Here is a 20,385-nt window from a genome sequence, read left to right as displayed (position 1 = left end):
TATAGCATTTATATGGCTGGTCCAGTTCAGCTTCTGGTCAATGTTAACTCCCAGGATGTTGATAGTAGGGGATTCAATGATAGTAATGTCATTGGATATCAGCAGATGATGGTTAGATTCTTTCTTGTTCGAGATTGCCATTACCTGGCATTGTGTGGCGTGAATGTTACTTGCTACTTGTCGGCCTATGCTTGGATATTGTCCTGGTCTTGCTGCATTTGGACATGGCCTGTTTCAGTATCTGAGTCGTAAATGGTGCTGAACATTGTGCAATCATCAGCAAACATCCCCACTTCTGATCTTATGATGGAAGACAGGTCATTGATCAAGCTGCTGAAGATGTTTGGGCCTAGGGGCCCTGAGGAATTCCTACAGTGATGTCCTAGAGCTGGGATGACCAACCTCCAATACCACAACCATCTTTCTTTGTGCTAGGTGTGACTCCAACCAACTTAATGTCCTTATTGTGACTTAGTGACTCAAAATTTTAATATCATACTGTAACTTAGTGCTTAAGTGATAGTTTGGAGTTGATTACATACATATTATACATATTATATAACACCTAAGTCAAAAACATACCTTTTTGCTATGGTAGTGACCCACAGCTATAAATTCTGTTTCTGGGAAGCAGTATGTCCATGAACAAAGCTTAGATTTCAGCTCCTCCGTATTCTGGATTAAGTGAATTCGGGGCTTGTACTTGTGCATTGGGGTTAGAGGGATCTGTCACAGATTAAAAGAATCAGCATTAGTTAAGCATGGCTTATATTATTTAAATAAGCAGTGTTGATGAATCAGAAATCACATTGAAATAGTCCAGCAGATTTTGATTGGTTGACATTAGCTCTTCGACTTTGTGAGTGCCCAATTTATTGGGAAATTCTCGGCGAGTGAACAGAATATTAGTGATGTCAATGACTTTCCAATTTTGTGTGCAGTATTCGTGCAATTATTGACATCTATGGAACATAGTCCTAAAGTATATTTGTGGTTCATTGCCCTGCACACATGTTATGATATTATGATTGCCACTACACCCAACTGAAATTCTCTTATTTTTTGTGATAAATGGACAGTTGAATTTACATGATGATAGTGCAGTTCCTCACAGTTACCGAACAAAACTCTGTCAGAACTAAGGTGAATTTACCACTTTATAAATGTTTGGACTCTGTCGGAATTCCGCATACACCCCAATGTGAAACCATTAGCGCACAAACAGGTTAGCAGAATAAGTGGATAGGTGAAAATCTAAGTGTGAGGCAAAGCATATTAAAAGGGAAAATAAGAAATGGGAGAATACACCGAGTTGAAAGTTGCTTAAGGATGTGGATGAACAGTGGAACCAAATACATAATTTCCTTAAAGGATGAGTACAGGTTGATATAGTCATAAAAAATGGTCCCCGGCATTTTAGATTTTATTATAGAATATATGAGCAAAGAAGTAAATAAATCTATATAAAACATTGGATCGGCCACATTTACAGTACAACCTCATTATATAAAAGACATTCAAGCTATAGAGAATGTGTAGTGTAGATAAAGAAAGATGACAGAGGTTGGAAACTGCATTAATGAACTGTGATACTGGAATTATTTTCATTGAAACACGACAGGCTAAAGACATTTAAGAGCGTTTTAATGTGTGATGTAATGAATAAGGAAAGACTATTTCTTCTAGTCCAAATGTTAGTGATGGGGGGGGCATCAATTTTAAACTGTCAGTAAGAATGAGGACAAAGGTGTATGAAATGTTTTCCATGGGGTGTGGTGAAGTTAGAAACCATTGCATAATTTGAATGTTAGGATAGAGTCATAAAGGTTTACAGCATGGAAACGGGCCTTCGGCCCAACTTGTCCATGCCGCCCTTTTTTTTTTAAACCACTAAGCGAGTCTCAATTGCCTGTGTTTGGCCCATATCCTTCTCTACCCATCTTACCCATGTAACTATCTAAACGCTTCTTAAAAAACAGAATTGTACCCATCTCTACTGCTGCCTTTGGTAGCTCATTCCAGACATTTACCATCCTCTGTGTGAAAAAATTGACCCTCTGGATCCTTTTGTATCTCTCCCCTTCCAACTTAAACCTATGCCTTCTAGCTTTGGATTCTCCTACCTTTGGGAAAAGATGTTGATTATCTACCTGATCTATGCCCCTCTATTTTATAGACCTCTATTAGGTCACCCCTAAGCCTTCTACGCTCCTTGGTCTTCATCCACTATCCACATACACAGCCACTAGATCATTAGTGGGATACCCCTTTTCTTTTCTTTAGTTTATGGGAACTGGAAGCCGATCTCTTGCTAAGATCAGCCATCTCAGCACAGACCAGCAATTGGAAACTTTGACCTGAATGGCTCAGTGCCAGTACATTTAAAAATTCAAGGAGCTGTACCCTTTTCATTTGACATGCTTTTAGTAGTACCACAGTATTGTATGCAACATGGAAGAGAACCATTCATTCCCAACTCTTGTGTATTGTCAATTCTCTCTCTAATGAGCAGCAAAATTAGAACAAAAGAAGTACAATATCTACCTGTCTCCAGAATATAACATGGGAAAGATCTTTTCAACTCTTTTCAATTTACATTAATTACGCCTGTAATGGCACTACAAAAAAAAATGTAACTCGACAAGTAAAAGATGGGATTATCAGCATTTGAACAGCAGTAAAATAGCGGTCAACATCACAAGTGAGGAGCGGCTCTGACTGTCAGGGTAATTACTGGCTGGTTTGTCAGCAATCTTCTCGTTACAAAAGAACTCCATTAGCTAACCGCAGGGAAAATAGTTACACCTGCCATTTTGGTTCAATACATACAAAAATAACTGTGACACTTTACAGCATTAAACTGGGCTCCCTGCTGCTTCGTCAATTGTGAAGATTCCAGATCAGTCTGCATGTGGCACTTTGAAAGGCTCCACCTGCCAGTTAGGGTAGAAACTAATGTTTTAAACTCTGATCTGAAAGCTTCCACAAAAAGCAATCTTTTTGCTTTTAAAATATACAGTCATATTGCAAACAGTGAAATTGGTTATTTTTAAAAAATATACATGCATGAAAAACACACTTGTATTTTTTTAGTAATGCAGTACATTGCTATGAAAAGTGTAGAAATTAATTTTCACAATATGTATACAGACTTATCTCAGATGCACACTCAAAGCAAATTACTCAGCTAAAAGCACTTGCTGTGAAATCTGACAGTTAATGGGTACCTCATTAAGTCTCATCATTCAACAAGTTCAAAATCCTCTCTTTGCACCTTCAACTTTCCTGCCAAGAATCTAATTTCTCCTGAACTGTTCCCTGAATGATGTCATAGAGGAAAATAGTTTGAGAAAGATTCAACCTATGATATCATTTGAGTGGTCCAATGTGCAGAAAAAGGTGACATATTATGACAATAAAATTGAAGGGGCTTGAAGGATTTTTAAACTGAGTGTTATAATTTGAATAATCAACCTGTTATATGTCAGAATTTTAAAACATTTCTTTCCATTAGCAATTTGGGCTATGGATTTATTTTAAGAGGAATTTTCCGCTGGAGATTCTTAAAATGTTACATTTTGAAATGGTATCAAAATTGTAAAAAACAATCACCAGTTATGGGCATGGATAGTGAGGGGTTATATGTTGCAACTGTTTAGAATTCCCTTTGGAGAAGCTTTTCTTTAAATTGAAATAACCTGTTAATATTTTATTAATGGTGTGAAGCAGGGAACTTCCATTTCAAGTTCCTTCTCTTCTACTTGAAAGGTCCTGTAGAACTTCAACCACTCTTCCTAACTGTAGATTACTGGTTTGCAAGGCTATATGCTGTGTGTTTATGCTATTCAACTTCCAGAGGCATAACAGTCAAGCCTGATCCTGACCTCATCTAATATACTTACGTTCGTACTTTCCAGCAATGGTTACTGGGTAATAATCAGTGATTCTTGGCTTTTCCTTTATTCTAGCCAAGGGTAGGTTAAATTGAGGCCAATTGTAACACTCAGACTGGCACCCTAACAGAGATCAGTTAGCTCAACAGACACTGTTAACTTTCATAGTCCGTGTGGGTCAGTTCCAAAACTGGAATCTAAATTCATCCATTAATTCATAAAGAAGTCTATTATGGACTGTAAATTAAATAACTGCTTCAATGCATTGCATGGCCATTTTGAATTTATCAGTATATAAAAATGCATCTATTGCCCTCTCTCCATGCCATGGAAAAGTAGTAGTGGGCCTTCTTCTTGAACCATGCTCTCACAATATGTTAGGTGGATGTGGCATATTGAGAATTGCATTGTGTAATTTGTCCATTTAAGGGTATCATAAACATGTACCAGCAGAAGGAGTCTAGAAGGAGAATAAAAGAATCAACAGTTTTGCTTCTCACTGGATCTTACTGTTTCTTCTTAAGAATTTCACAGTTGCCCTTGAAGCGAGGAGGAGGTGATTAATGTTTAAGTCAGGATAGTTTGTAACTTGGAGATGATGGTATTCCTATGCCTCTAATGCCCTGGTCCTTCTAAATAGTATAAGTTGCACATTAGGGCAGTTTTACCAAAGAAGAAATCACTTTTTTAAATGGAGCTGAAGACTTTTAAATTGACAACTAACAGTCCCACTTCTGACTATATATCTGAGGGAAGATGATTAGTCTACAGACATTTTCCTGAGGGGCTCCTGCAATGATGTTCTGTGTCTTCAATGATTACTGTCCAACAAACACAACCGGCTTCCTTTGCATCAAATATGACACCAGTCACTGAGGGTTTTCACTTTGATTCCCATTGGCTTATTTTTTACTAATAGCACAACTCTTTGGTGCTGCATTCAATTGAATGATGCCTCAACAGCAGCTAATCCCAACTCCCTGTAGTTAACTATTATACCCATGTCTTGATCATGATTGTGATAAACTCTGGCAGAACCTGAACTGAGTGCTCATATTGGTGAGTAGGTGTTGTTTAATGGCATGACTTCCTCCATCATGTTACTGACGATTAGGAAGAGATTGATAGATTTCTTAATTGGCCAGATTAGATTTATTTGATTTCTTGGGGATTGAATATACCTGGGCAATTTTCCACATTGTTGGATAAATGATGGTGCCATAATTGTACTGTAACAGCTCGACTAGGGAAGCAGTTAGCTCTAGTGTCTTGATATTTAAATATTTATCACATATTATGACCACTAAAACCGTACCCACCAATGATGCTAGGTGTTATCTGGTTTATACTTTTCTTCCATTTTGTATAAATGTGTCACATTGGTGATTTATTTTGCCTGTAGAGAACAGGTTGCTACATATGAATACATAGCTTCTGACAAGATTAGGTGAGCTACATTGCAAACCCAATGGATAATCTTAAATTAGACGTTAGTGTAATTCTTAGCACACTTAGGATTGTTTAGCAAACACCGCTCAATCATGGAATTACACCTAACATTAAACATTATGTCTGAGTTTTGAAAGCATTGATTGCTTGAGTATGGTCAGTACTACATTTGCTGCGAACAGCTGAAGGGGCGTACTGTTTGGTGTGATCCACCAGTCTTTCAGACATACTGCCTACATCCCTGGTATCTGGCACTGAAATTCATATACCAGGTTACTCATTTGTGTGGCAAGCAATATACTGCAGGACATGCACCCTATTTCAGTGTCAAGCTGTCAGAGTGAGCAAATGGATTGGGCCCTGTTTATGAGATTGCCAGTAAGACCAATCTTGTAGCATGAAGCTGTAGGAATCCCAATGCATATTTGAGGAAGATGTAGTAGAGAACCTATTCATGAATTTCACAACTAGCACATTGAGGAAAGGGAGCTCATTAGACTGTTCTATTTCAAAGGTGAATTGAGCACGGTATGGGGCACATTAAGTGTGTAATTTCCGTAATAAGGAGCATCAAAGCTATCATACAAATAATAGCTCCGCCGATCAGATCATTGCTTGCTGTGTATTGCGCATATTCATGAATGGCCTTAGGCTGCCATTTTTGAACTTGAAAAGTCCATCTCAAATTAACTTGGAAGAATAAAATATCTCAAAAATGTCAGGCAAAACTAGGTGTTTCACACTGATACTCTGCAGTGGCATCACAAATGGTGTTTTCCACTAACAGAAAGCTGCCATGAAACCAAAAATACATTCTGCCAACCACACAAATGAGTAGTGTGGTATATGAGTTTTGTTGTTGACCAATGGCAGATACGTGGTATATGGATTCATATACAATTCTGCATCAGGCAGAATACTGCCTGTACTCAACCAGCCTGTGCTTGCAAAACTTAGAACAAAGGCCGGGATTCTTCCATCCCGCTGCGCTAATTTTTTTAGCACAGCGGCCGGGAGAATCCCATGGCGGCGAATTTGCAGGGTTTGCATGAGCATTCACGCCCTGCCTGCGTCTCACAGCGCTGGATTTCCTGCAAAGAGAACAAAGAACAAAGAGAACAAAGAACAATACAGCAGAGGAACAGGCCCTTCGGCCCTCCAAGCCTGCACTGATCATGTGTTCCTAACTAGACCATCCGTTTGTATCCCTCTATTCCCAGTCTGTTCATGTGGCTATCTCGATAAGTCTTAAATGATCCTAGCATGTCTGCCTCAACCGCCTTGCTTGGTAGTGCATTCCAGGCCCCCACCACCCTCTGTGTAAAATACGTCCCCCGCATATCTGTATTGAACGTTGCCCCCCTTACCTTGAACTTATGACCCCTTGTGTTTGTCATTTCTGACCTGGGAAAAAGCTTCCAACTGTTCACCCTATCTATGCCCTTCATAATTTTATAAACTTCTATTAGGTCGCCCCTCAACCTCCGTCTTTCCAGGGAGAACAACCCTAGTTTACTCAATGGCTCCTCATAGCTAATACCCTCCATAACAGGCAACATCCTGGTAAACCTTTTCTGCACTCTCTCCAAAGCCTCCAAATCCTTCTGGTAGTGTGGCAACCAGAACTGGACGCAGTATTCCAAATGCGGCCGAACCAACGTTCTATATAACTGCAACATCATACGCCAACTTTTATACTCTATGCCCTGTCCAATAAAGGCAAGCATGCCATATGCCTTCTTCACCACCTTTTCCACCTGTGCTGCCACCTTTAAGGGTCTGTGGACTTGCACACCCAGATCCCTCTGTGTGTCTATGCTCCTGTTGGTTCTGCCATTTATTGTATAGCTCCCCCCTGCATTAGTTCTACCAAAATGAATCACTTCGCATTTATCTGGATTAAATTCAATCTGCCATTTCTCCGCCCAATTTTCCAGCCTATGTATTCTCTGACAATGTTCATCACTATCCGCAACTCCAGCAATCTTTGTGTCGTCCTCAAACTTACTAATCAGACCAGCTACATCTTCTTCCAAATCATTTATATATATCACAAGCAGCAGAGGTCCCAGTACAGAGCCCTGCGGAACACCACTAGTCATGATGTGGCGATGCCGGCGTTGGACTGGGGTAAGCACAGTAAGAAGTCTCACAACACCAGGTTAAAGTCCAACAGGTTTATTTGGTAGCAAATACCATAAGCTTTCGGAGCGCTGCCCCTTCATCAGATGGAGTGAAAATCTGTTCTCCAACAGTGCACAGAGACACAGAAATCAAGTTACAGAATACTAATTAGAATGCAAATCTCTACAGCCAGCCAGGTCTTAAAGGTACAGATAATGTGGGTGGAGGGAACATTAAACACAGGTTAAAGAGATGTGTATTGTCTCCAGACAGAACAGCTAGTAAGATTCTGCAAGATCAGGGGGAAAGCTGTGGGGGTTACTGATAATGTGACATAAATCCAACATCCCAGTTTAGGCCGTCCTCATGTGTGCCGAACTTGGCTATCAGTTTCTGCTCAGCGACTCTGCGCTGTCGTGTGTCGTGAAGGCCGCCTTGGAGAACGCTTACCTGAAGATCCAAGGCTGAATGCCCGTGACTGCTGAAGTGCTCCCCCACAGGAAGAGAACAGTCTTGCCTGGTGATTGTCGAGCGGTGTTCATTCATCCGTTGTCGTAGCGTCTGCATGGTTTCCCCAATGTACCATGCCTCGGGACATCCTTTCCTGCAGCGTATCAGGTAGACAACGTTGGCCGAGTTGCAAGAGTATGTACCGTGTACCTGGTAGATGGTGTTCTCACGTGAGATGATGGCATCCATGTCGATGATCCGGCACGTCTTGCAGAGGTTGCTGTGGCAGGGTTGTGTGGTGTCATGGTCACTGTTCTCCTGAAGGCTGGGTAGTTTGCTGCGGACAATGGTCTGTTTGAGGTTGCGTGGTTGTTTGAAGGCAAGAAGTGGGGGTGTGGGGATGGCCTTGGCGAGATGTTCGTCTTCATCAATGACATGTTGAAGGCTCCGGAGGAGATGCCGTAGCTTCTCCGCTCCGGGGAAGTACTGGACGACGAAGGGTACTCTGTCCACCGTGTCCCGTGTTTGTCTTCTGAGGAGGTCGGTGCGGTTTTTCGCTGTGGCGCGTCGGAACTGTTGATCGATGTGTCAAGCACCATATCCTGTTCTTATGAGGGCATCTTTCAGCGTCTGGAGGTGTCTATTGCGATCCTCCTCATCCGAGCAGATCCTGTGTATTCGGAGGGCTTGTCCGTAGGGGATGGCTTCTTTTACGTGTTTAGGGTGGAAGCTGGAGAAGTGGAGCATCATGAGGTTATCCGTGGGTTTGCGGTACAGTGAGGTGCTGAGGTGACCGTCCTTAATGGAGATGCGTGTGTCCAAGAATGCAACCGATTCCGGAGAGTAGTCCATGGTGAGTCTGATGGTGGGATGGAACTTGTTGATGTCATCATATAGTTGTTTCAGTGATTGCTCACCATGACTCCAAAGGAAGAAAATGTCATCGATGTATCTAGTGTATAGATCGGTTGAAGGTCCTGTGCGGTGAAGAAGTCTTGTTCGAACCTGTGCATGAAGATGTTGGCATATTGAGGTGCGAATTTTGTCCCCATGGCTGTTCCGTGTGTCTGGATGAAGAACTGGTTGTTGAAGGTGAAGATATTGTGGTCCAGGATGAAGCGGATAAGTTGTAAAATTGCATCTGGAAACTGGCAGTTGACGGCATTGAGTACTGAGGCAGTTGCAGCAATGCCATCATCGTGGGGGATGCTGGTGTAGAGTGCCGAGACATCCATTGTGACAAGGAGTGCTCCTGATTCAACTGCTCCATGTGTGTTGAGTTTCTGTAGGAAGTCCGTAGTGTCACAACAAAAGCTGGGGGTTCTTTGTACAATGGGTTTCAAGATGCCCTCGACATAGCCGGAGAGGTTCTCGCACAGGGTTCCATTTCCTGAAACGATGGGACGGCCGGGTGTGTTTGCCTTGTGTATTTTTGGGAGGCAGTAGAGATCTCCAACGCGTGGAGTACGTGGGATGAGAGCACGGAGGGTGCTCTGAAGGTCCGGATCAAAGGTTTTGATCAGAGTGTTGAGTTGACGGGTGTGTTCTTTGATCGGATCTGTGGGTAACTGTCTGTAGTGTTCCTCGTTGTTCAGTTGTCGGTACACTTCTTTGCAGTAATCCGTTCTGTTCAGTATGACAATGGCCCCTCCTTTGTCTGCTGGTTTGATGACAATGTTGCGGTTGGTCTTGAGAGCGTGGATGGCGTTGCGTTGTGCTTGGGTGATGTTCGGGGCTGTCTTGTGAATGCGGCTGATGAATTTGGTGTTGACGCACCTCCTGATGGCTCGGGCATACATGTCAAGTCGAGGGCAGTGGCCTTCCGGAGGAGTCCAATTCGACTCTTTCCTCTTCGGTTGCACTGCGGATCTCTCTGTCTGCTGTTTCGGTTCATTAGCTGTCTCATTGTGTTCGCTGTTGGCCTCTTGGGGTTTGTGGAAGAACTCCCGCAGCCTCATTCGCCTGATGAATTCCTCTGTGTCCGCTGCGAGACTGATGGGGTCTATTTTGGTAGTGGGGCAAAAGTTGAGCCCTCGGCTGAGAACTTCGATTTCATCTGGCTGAAGTGTGTAGTCCGATAACACCACTAGTCACAGACCTCCAATCAAAAAAAGATCCCTCCACTGCTACCCTCTGTCTTCTATGGCCAAGCCAGTTCTGTACTCATCTAGCTAGTTCACCTTTGATCCCGTGAGATTCAACCTTTTGCACCAGCCTGCCATGAGGGACCTTGTCAAATGCTTTACTAAAATCCATGTAGACGACATCCACGACCCTTCCCTCGTCAATCATTTTTGTCACCAAAACTTTGCAGCTGGAAATTGGCGGGGAGATGCGGGAATGATTTAAATAATCATTTCCCTACAATTTAAATGAGATTAGTAGGCCCAGGACTGAAGTCTCTGGGCCCTCTAGCCTCTCCCACCCTACGAGAGTGTTTCACTCCAGGGGAGTTTATACTAGCTCCCCACCTTTGGGGAACTGGTGGCCCAACCCTGTTGGAGTGAAGGGGGTGAAATTGGGGCCCCCAGAGGGTTGGGCGGCAAGGCAGTGGTGCCCCCTGCCCCTGGGCATGGGCACCCTGGCAGTGTCAGCTTGTGCCCTCTAGTACTGCCCAAGGGACAAAGTGCCCTCCCAAGGGGCGGGGCCTAGGGAGCGATCGGTGGGGGTGGGGGGGGGGGGATCCCACTGCTACGCTGTCTAGGGATCAGTCGGGGAAGGAGGGAGCCCAGCAATTGGGACGAGGTGGGGGGGTGGTCAGGGCTGGGCCCGGGAATAGCTGGGAGGCTAGTGATTGGGTCATGGGGAGGGGGAGGAGAGCTGGTCTAGCGGGGGTCGCGGGGCTGGCCAGCAATCGGGAGGCCATCAGTGCAGGACCACTGTGCATGCGCCAATCTTGGGACAAAACAATGGTGAGCATGCTAAGAGTTACACTATAATCAATTTAAGATTATCAGTCAGGCTCACAATGTTACGCTTGCTAAGAGCTGCATACTTTTACATGCAGGAACCTGGCCTCTGCAGGCAAAAGGAATATATCCAGACATTACATCTTTTTTGAATAAACATTGATGATTCTACAAGCATCTGCAACAACTTCCATGACCAAGGACATTGGAAAGGTGCAGAACCTGTTGTTTTCTCTTACTTCCAGCCAGCATTTTTATTCTAATCGTTTCTGAGTTGGCATCATGGACATCCGCTTGAAATCAGCAGGTGCATCTTTAAATATACATTTTTTTTCCATAGGCAGTTCCTATTATAAATATGGACATCGGTGTTTATAATGACAATATAAAAATAAGAAGGAAAACATGCATGAGTGTAATATATGTCTGAGTTACATCTGCATGCCAAGTCCAGTCTTCATCTGAAGACTACACTTGCTCACTCTGTGTAAGACCATTGGAAATCAACAAGTAAAAAGACAATTTCATAAGCAAGACTAATTTTTATTTAAGTGTATGGTTTGTAGTCTGCACACACATAATAAACACTTAAAACAATTAATGTCCTTCATTGTCACCTCTGCAAATGCTAATCTACTTAAATAATTAAATGTTCACTTAAATGCCTGTTAAAATTTCATTGACCAGACAGCACTGTCATTGAGTAATGTAAATGTCATGTTTCTCAGGTCTCCAATCAGTTCTATTGTAAAAACAGATTTTTTTCTTTAAAATTGCTTTGATGCCAAAGCAATATTTATAGAAGGACACTTATTAATTTTGAACAAGGGGAGGGGGGAAAGAACTATCTCTTAAAAGGGTCAGCTTTTCAAACTAATACATTTTCTGCAATACTTTTCATCTGGTTATGTATAATGTGAGAATATAAAACGTGTTTTAAAAAAAACTTTATCTGCAACTAATGTGATTAAGATACATAGCTCTTTTCCCTAAGTGAACAAAAATAAGATCGCCACATGTTTGCAAATGAAGTACCCCGTTTAAAGGAAGTAATGCCTAACTAGTCAGTTGTAACATCAACATATTGTGCAAGTCCAGTGTCTCTGTGGAGCTCATTCTAACATTGGCAAAGAACCAGAAGTAACATGAGGGAAAAAACGTTTACATAGCGGGTTATGGTGATCTAGGATGCACTGCCTGAAAGGGAGGTGGAATCAAATTCAATATCACTTTCTAAAAGGAAATTGGATAAATACTTTGCATGGAAAAAAATTCAGGGCAATGCCAAAAAGCAGAGGAGTGAGACCAACTGAATATCTCTTTCAAAGAGCCAAGAGAGGAAAATGGGATAAATAGATTCCTTCTGAGTTATATAATTCCATGATCACCTCTATGCCTACTATTTTGTGGTTACTACATAACTTAACCCAGAAGAAAATAAGACGAAGGTCTAGATTTCTGCCACAATAGAGAGTCTCTCCATTGTGCAAAAATCCTGGAAATGCCTGACCAAACTCAGCATTTCCCATTTTCACAGAGCTGGGGCTGGAATTAGGCCAGGGTTTGCATTGGTGCAATTCACAGATTTGCAAAGGGTGCTGGCCACTTAAATCACCAACTGCCTCCACTGCAATGGGATTTTTGAAGGTCAGGAACATGAAACATGGGTTGCATAGATTAGAACAGGTAAAAGGAGGTCTGACTTGATGGATTTGTTTGGAGAGTAAGGTACTCTTTTGGAAACGATCTTAGACACCTTTGGGAGAGGTAAAGCAATTTTTGGGAATTTTACAAATAAACATGATTATCACTTTTTAGACACAAACTCATTGGAACTATCGAGCTGTCAAAGAGCTCTCCAGCTGTTAAAGAACTGTCCAGCCACAAAGGAACTGTTAAAGAGCTGTGTAACTATCACAGAACTGCCCAACACTCAGGAATTGTTAAAGAGCTTTCCAGCAGTCAAGGAGCTGTCTAGCTGTCAAAGAACTGTTAAAGAGCTGTACAGTTGTCACAAGAACTGTCCAACTGTCAAAGAGCTGCCATGCTGACAAAGAAATATCCAATTACCAAGAAATTGTTAAAGAGCTGTCTAACTGTCACAGAAGTGTTCAACTGCTAAGGGACTATTAAAGAGCTGTCCAGCAGTCAAGGAGCTTTCCAGATGTCAAATAACTGATAAAGAGCTGTATATCTGTCAAAGAACTCCCCAACTGTCATGGAACTGTTAAGAGATGTCCAACTTTCGAGGAATTATCCAGCTCTCAAGGAACTGTTAAGGAGCTGTTCTATAGTCTAAGAACTGTCCAGCTATCAAGGAACTGTTAAAGAACTGTCCAGCTGTTAAAAAACTGTCCAGCTGTCAAAGAAATGTTAAAGGGCTGTCCAGCTGTCAATGAAGTTATCCAGATATCAAGGAATTCTCCATCAATCAGGGAACTGTTATAAAGCTGTCCCTCTGTCAAAGAACTGTCCAGTCAAAACTGTCCAGGAAGTGTAAAAGCTGCTGAGGAACTGTACAATGATACTAGGTGTAGAAGGAGTAAGGGCGAAGAGTGATGATTGGGGCATTTGCTAGCATGATTTGTCACCAAGCAAGCAGAGGGGTTTGGGGGCAATAGGTTGGGTAATGGGGCATGAGCTGGCATGGGGATGCATGGGTTGGCATCAGGTGTGTGAGGGGCAAGGCAGATGGGAGAGGTCAGCAAAGATGTGGCATAGGGAGTGCTTGGGGATATTTTTTGTTTCTTTTTTTTGTATTTAGGAATGGTGAAGCACACAGGCAGGTCTTGTATCCAGTTCAACTCTACACTCAACCTACTCTGCGCCTGGCAACCTCAGCAATTGTTCCTAGGTTGCCTGCCCCAACTGCTAGTTCAGCCCCCCCATCCCCCTCCAACTAAAAGTCCAAACTGCGGGTGGCCATTTTTAAAAGTTGAATTTATGAAGCCAACTCCATGGACTCTCTGCACTTGCCCCATATCCTGAAATGTTTTGATGTTTCAAGTGCTCATCCAAGTATTTATTAATGGTTGTAAGCTTTCCAGCCTCAACTACCTTCTCAGGCAATGCATTTCAGATTCCCACCACCCTCTGAATGATAATGTTTTTTTCAAATCCCTTCTGAATCTCCTGCCCCTCATCCTATAACTATGCCCCCTCATGATTAACCCCTCAACCAAGGGGAATAGCTGCTCCCTACTCACCTTATCCATAACCCTCATAATCTTATACACCTCAATCGTGTCCCCCCTTGGCCTTCTCTGCTCTAAAGAAAACAACCCAAGCCTATCTAGTCTCTCCTTATAGCCCAAATGCTCCATCCCAGGCAACATCCTGGTGAACTGCCTCTGTATCCCCTCTCATGCTATAACATCCTTTCTATAGTGAGGTGACCAGAACTACATACAGTACTCGAGCTTTAGCCTAACCAATGCTCTATTCAACTCCAACAATACCTCCTTGCTCTTATACTCCATATCACGACTGATGAAAGCAAGTGTCCCATGTCTTCTTAATTATCCTATTCACCTGCTCTGCTGCCTCCACGGATCTGTGATTAATTACCCCAGGATTCCTCTGTTCCTCTGAACTTCCCAGTGTCCTGCCATTAAATATTTCCTCGTCTTGTTTCTTCTTCCAAAATGCATCACCTTGCATTTATCATGGTTAAATATCATCTGCCACTGCTCTGCTCATCTGACCAACCCATCTATATCTTCCTGTAACCTACAATCATCTTCTTCACTATCAACCACCCTACCAATCTTGGTGTCATCTGCAAACTTGTTCATCATTCCCCCCACATTTTCATCTATGTCGTTATGCATACAACAAACAATAAAGCTCCGAGTTCTGAACCTTGTGGTACAGACTGGACACCAGCATCCAGTCACTGGAACAACCTTTTACCACTATCCTTCTGAGTCCTATTACGAAGCCAGTTTCTGACCCACCTCACCAAATTTCCCTGAATTCCATATGCTTTAACCTTCTCAATCAATCTCCCATATGGGACCTTGTCAAAAGCTTTGCTAAAATCCATATAAACGACATCAACTGAACTTCACTCATCCACACACGGGATTACTTTTTGAAAAATTCTAACAAATTTGTTAGGCATGACCTCCCTCTGACAAAGCCATGTTGACTATCCCTAATCAATCCATGCCTTTCCAAATGGACATTAATCCTCTCCTTCAGAATTTTCTCCAACAGTTTATCTACCACTGACGTGAGTCTCACCGGTCTGTAATTTCCTGGTTCATCTATACTACCTTTCTTGAAAAGTGGAACCATATTAGCCATCCTCCAATTTTCTGGCACTTCCTCCGTGGATAGAGAGGAATTAAAAATTTGTGTCAGAGCTCCTGCAACTTCCTGCCTCACCTCCCACAGCAGTCTGGGATGCAATTCATTTGGGCCAGGGGATTTATCCATTTTTTAAGCCCGTCAGTCTCCAATGCCTTCCCATTTCTTATGTCAAACTGCAAGTTCCTCACAGTCCTACTTCCTGAATTCCACACCTACATTTTCCTTTTGATGGCTCTGTGGTACAGAGCAATACAGCTAAGGCAAATTTCTGGTTGCATGCCTACTAAATGCTGATATACGATGCTGAATTATCTGATCGCAGCCAGGGCAACATTAAGAACAACTCCAATAATCCAAGGTTCCTCATCATAATCAAATAAGTTCTTGCAAAGTGATTCCAAATAGGGATAGGATATGATTTGGTTGCAGTGCTCTTCAGGGACAAATAGTCCACTAGTAGTTACTGTTATAACTTAAACATTTGACAACGGTTTCATGGGTGTGACTGATAGCAGCTGTAGAACTACCGCTCAAACATAATCAGCACTTTCAGGAGAAAGGAGAGACAAAGATCAAACCAAATATAAATGCCCCAAACAACCCTCACCTTGGAATTTTTTTACAAATACAGACTCACCATGCCTTTGTTTCCAATCCCATTTGTTGTGCAGATTTTGAGCAATTTGAAAGATATGGGCTTCTTATTCAACTCAGCTCCAAGGGCTGGTGTATCTGAATGGATATACACTCCACTTGATTGCTGTGCAATTTTCAAGAAAGGAAACACAAATGGTTCAGAAACATAAGGACTTAGGAATAGAAAAAAGCAATTCAACCAGTTTGCCTCAGTATGTTATTTATGTTCGCGTGCATGATTGTTCAGTCATTTTTGATTTACCTCCGGTGTGGCACTAACTCGTTTTGTTCTGCTTCAGTGCTTAAGGTGGTTGTGGCATGGTATTCCAGCTCTTAAACAAGTTACTAACTGATTTCCACTTGTTAACAGGGTACTCATGAATTGACAGTCGCATTAGTTAGACCTTTATGTTTTTTGCGATGCTTGATTAAGAACTTAAGTACGTGACCTGAGCTTCTCCCATATGTATAGTAACCCATCCTCCAATCTTAGTTTCAATGTGCTATTACTGCTGTGACCCACTTCCAAATCCCACCTAGTCAAGTCACTGCCAATTCACTTTGGCTTGCTATAGTTGGGTATATGGGTTAGGTTGGATACATGCTGTGATGATACTGTGCCTTTAAGAAATATAATTATATTGTGTTTCTTGTAAGGGATATGTTTAAAATTCAGTTCTGTTTTACACGGTGCCAATTTGTCTGGGCACCAGGCAGCTCACATGCTGAGAATGCAGGCTAAGATTGATTTTAGCTTGGGATGTGTTTGTGTTATTGAGTTAATGATTTTTTTAACTTGGGGTTTCTTCTGGAGTTTCAGAGTAGGGTTTTGAATAGGTTGATTGACAAAGACAGTCGTATGTTCAAGGGGAGAAGCTAAGCTTACATGGGAAAGCAGGCAGTTACTGCTGGGTTCTGAAAGAAACAAGACATGCCTCTGTTTTACTCTCTCTGGAGGCTGCTGTTTTGTCTCTCTCTCTCTGGAGGCTGCTGTCTGGGACCTGCTGGGAGAAATAGATCTTTCTCTCTCTGTCTCTCTCTTTAGAAGTGTTCTAGAGGTCTGAGGGCTGGTAGCCCAAATACAAGCATTTGTGTGTTGATTTTGAGGAGCAGTTTAAGTCTATAAGAGGAATATTGCTTGAACTGGAACTAATACAATTCCTATGTATCTTGTCATGTTGAAGTATTGTTCAATTGGTAAAAGTTAAGCTAATTCCTTTTTTTTAATGAGTTAAGCTGTATTGTTAAATAAAGTTTGTTTTGATAAAAGCTTACGAGTGTATCAATAAAATCACATCTGGAGTGAAATGCCTTATCCTCAAATTAATGTCAAAGTAGCAAATGTTTGGGGTCTAGTCTAACTTCATAATATACCTTGGGTTTCTGATCTGGTTCCTGAATGCAATGGGCAGGTATAGACTCAGAAGGCCTGCCAAGCTGCCCCATTTAGATATGCACACCATTGACCAACCACTAATCTGGCAGGGACAAAAATAAGGGGAATAACCTTATACCAACAATCTTGTCCCTATAACCAGGAATGTTCCCCTCAGTCAGAAAACTGTCAAATTATCTTTTGAAGGACAGCATTAAAACCATACCTACTTTCAGGTAGTCTAATCCAGACTACTCTGTAAATAGGATTCCTGCCATCTCTAGTCATACACTCCTATTTTAAACTGCACTATCCAGAACATACAAGAAATGTATCATCTTCTTAAAATGGACTTCTTATGCACTCCTCAATCTATGTATTCGAACTGATCAGCTTCCACATTAATCAGTACCAAAGGAATTTGATGATTTTGATAATCTGGTCACTGAATTATATATAGCTATTTGTTTCAAAGGAGTGCCAAGTGTTGTATCTCACCTGCTGTCGGGCTGGAGCAGATGGACACCAACCTCGCTCCTGTGTGTAGGTATAGCGCTGGTCACTGCTTGACTCCATATCCACCATAAGTGTGTATGATTTTTCTGGGTCTAGCCCATGCAGAGTGACCACAATCGATGGGAATAAACACCTGGAAATAATATAAAATACTCAATTTGTTTTTTTATGTTAAAATTATGTAACATATAAAGGACCAAAGTAACTGTGTACCATACAGGCCATTATTAAAGAATGCTTGATGACCTTTTGTACCTCCTGAGGGATTATGTTGTTGCATGAGGGGCATAGTAAAGTGTGTAAAATTCTCTAATGGAAGATATGTTCTAAACATAGAAAATAGGAAAAGGAGTAGACCATTCAGCTCTTTGAGCCCGCTCTGCCATTCATTATGATAATGGCTGATCATACAACTTGGTAACCTGTTCCCACTTTCTCTCCATATCCTTCGGCTCCTTAAGCCCCAAGAGCTATAACTAACCCCTTCTTGAAAACAGACAATGTGTTGGCCTCAACTTCTTTCTGTGGTAGAGAATTCTGCAAGCTCATTACTCTCTGGGTGAAGAAATTATTCCTCATCTCAGTCCTAAACGGTCTACCCTGCATCCTCAAACTGTGACCCCTGGTTCTTGACTCCCCTGCCATCAGGAACATCCTTCCTGCATCTACCATGTCTAGTCCTGTTAGAAAGTTATAAGTCTCTATGAGATCCTTCTTCATTCTACTACATAATATAGCATATAATCCTAACTGCCTCAATTTTTCCTCATACGCCAGTCCCGCCATCCCAGGAATCACCCTGGTAAACCTTTGCTTCACTCCCCCCATAGGAAGAACATCCTCAGGTAAGGAGACCAAAACTGCACACTTATTGCTAGGGTGGTCTCACCAATGCCCTACAGCAAGATATCCCTGCTCCTGTACTCGAAACCTCGCGCCAACATACCATTTGCCTTCTTCATCATCTGCGCCACTTGTATGTTTACTTTCAGCGACTGTAGAATGACACCCATGTGTCTTGTAGCACATTCCCCTCTCTCAATCTATAGCCATTCAGATAATTATCTGCCTTGCTGTTTTTGCTACCAAAATGGATAACCACACATTTATCCACTGCTTCTGCCATGCATTTACCCACTCACTCAGCTAGTCCAAATTACACTGAAGTATCTCTACATCCTCTTCACAGCTCACTCTCCATCAAGTTTTTGGAGATATGACATTTTGTTCCTTCATCTAAATCATTAATATACATTGTGAATAGCTAGGGTCCTAGCACTGATTGCGTTAGTACCCCATTAGTCACTGCCCGCCACTTGGAAAAAGATCTGTTTATTCCTACTGTCTGTTTCCTGTTTGTAAACTAGTTTTCTATCCATTTCAATACACTACCCACAATCCCATGTGCTTTAATTTTACACACTAATCTCTTACGTGGGACCTTGTCGAAAGCCTTCTGAAAGTCCAAATAAAAAATAACACTGGCTCCCCCTCATCAACTCTGCTAGTTATGTCTCCAAAGAATTCCAGTAGATTTGCCAAGCATGATTTCCCTTTTGTAAATCCATGTTGACTTTGTTCGATCCTGCCACTGTTTTCCAAATGCTCTGCTATTTAATCTTTTATAGTGGATTCTACTAGCATTTATGCCACTACCGACGTCAGGATGACTGGTCTATAATTCCCTGTTTTCTCTCTACCTCCCTTTTTAAATGGTTGGGTACGAACTGTTCCAGAGGCCATAGAATCTTGGAAGATAATCACAAATGTGTCCACTATTTCGAAGGCCACTTCCTTAAGTACTCTGGGATGTAGGTTATCAAGCCTTGGGGATTTACCATCACCATTTCCCAATAATAATGATTTCCTTTGGTTCCTCCACCGCACTAAACCCTGTGTTCCCCAACATTTCTGGTACGTTATTTGTTATGTTATACTATCTCTGATTTCTCTTGTAAGCTGTGGTTTGGCCACTTTTCCTGTTTTATTTTTGCATCAGACAGGAATAGACAATTGTTGTAGTTCACCCACTCTTTGAATGTTTGCCATTACCTATCCACTGTCATCCCTTTAAGGAGAGTTCCCCAATCCATCATAGCCAACCTGTGCCGCATACCATTGTAGTTTCCTTCAGTTAGATTCAGGACCCTTGTCTCAGAATCAACTACATCGCTCTCCATCTTGATTGTCCCTTTAAGGGCAGCACAGTGGAAAAAGGGTCACATGGCCTATGTGAAATCATCCCAGTGAGTAGTGTTCTCCTAGATAGTGACATTCTGGGGGCTACCTACAGCTATGAGGCTCCTGTTTCCTTCTTAATAAATACCTTTTATGTTTCTAATGAAATCGGTGAAAGTGCTTCGTTACACTATTATATTATGGTCGCTGATCCCCAAAGGGCCTTGCACAACCAGATTGCCAATTATTCCTTTCTCATTTTTACTGTATATTACAAAATGTAAAGGCCTGCCCTAATTTGTTCCTTTCCAATTCTATATTCAGTTGTCTTACTTGTAGGCCATCGGTTCAAGCTTATAAGACACTTTATGCTCGTGTTTGCTTTCAGAATTAAATCAAATAGTCTGGGAATTGAACTTGGGACCGCTGTAGTTTGTATATCTCACTGGGCAGTGAATATAGCAACTGAAGCATCAGGAAGTGCGGCAATGTTTCTTTAACTCATCCAATGCACAATGTTAGTGATGCAATCTGCACAATG

The 20,385-nt window shown here is 42.0% G+C and overlaps 1 protein-coding gene across 1 annotated transcript in view; it reads right to left on the bottom strand.

Annotated features, from left to right (window-relative positions):
• Positions 1–19,846, bottom strand: part of LOC144502298 (T-box transcription factor mls-1-like) — a 30,943-nt gene extending 11,097 nt beyond the window's left edge. The window contains exons 1-4 of the mRNA XM_078226110.1: positions 19,770–19,846; positions 17,649–17,799; positions 15,777–15,899; positions 583–726 (exon numbers count right to left, since the gene is read on the bottom strand). Coding sequence (XP_078082236.1) covers positions 583–726; positions 15,777–15,899; positions 17,649–17,799; positions 19,770–19,846 — 495 coding nt within the window. The remainder of the gene's footprint in view (positions 1–582; positions 727–15,776; positions 15,900–17,648; positions 17,800–19,769) is intronic.
• Between the last annotated feature and the right edge of the window lie 539 nt (positions 19,847–20,385).

The sequence above is a fragment of the Mustelus asterias genome, chromosome 13, assembly GCF_964213995.1.
Source record: "Mustelus asterias chromosome 13, sMusAst1.hap1.1, whole genome shotgun sequence".
NCBI lineage: Eukaryota > Metazoa > Chordata > Chondrichthyes > Carcharhiniformes > Triakidae > Mustelus > Mustelus asterias.
The sequence above is the reverse complement of the archived record's forward strand: the minus strand, read 5'-3'. Positions and strand labels throughout refer to the sequence as shown.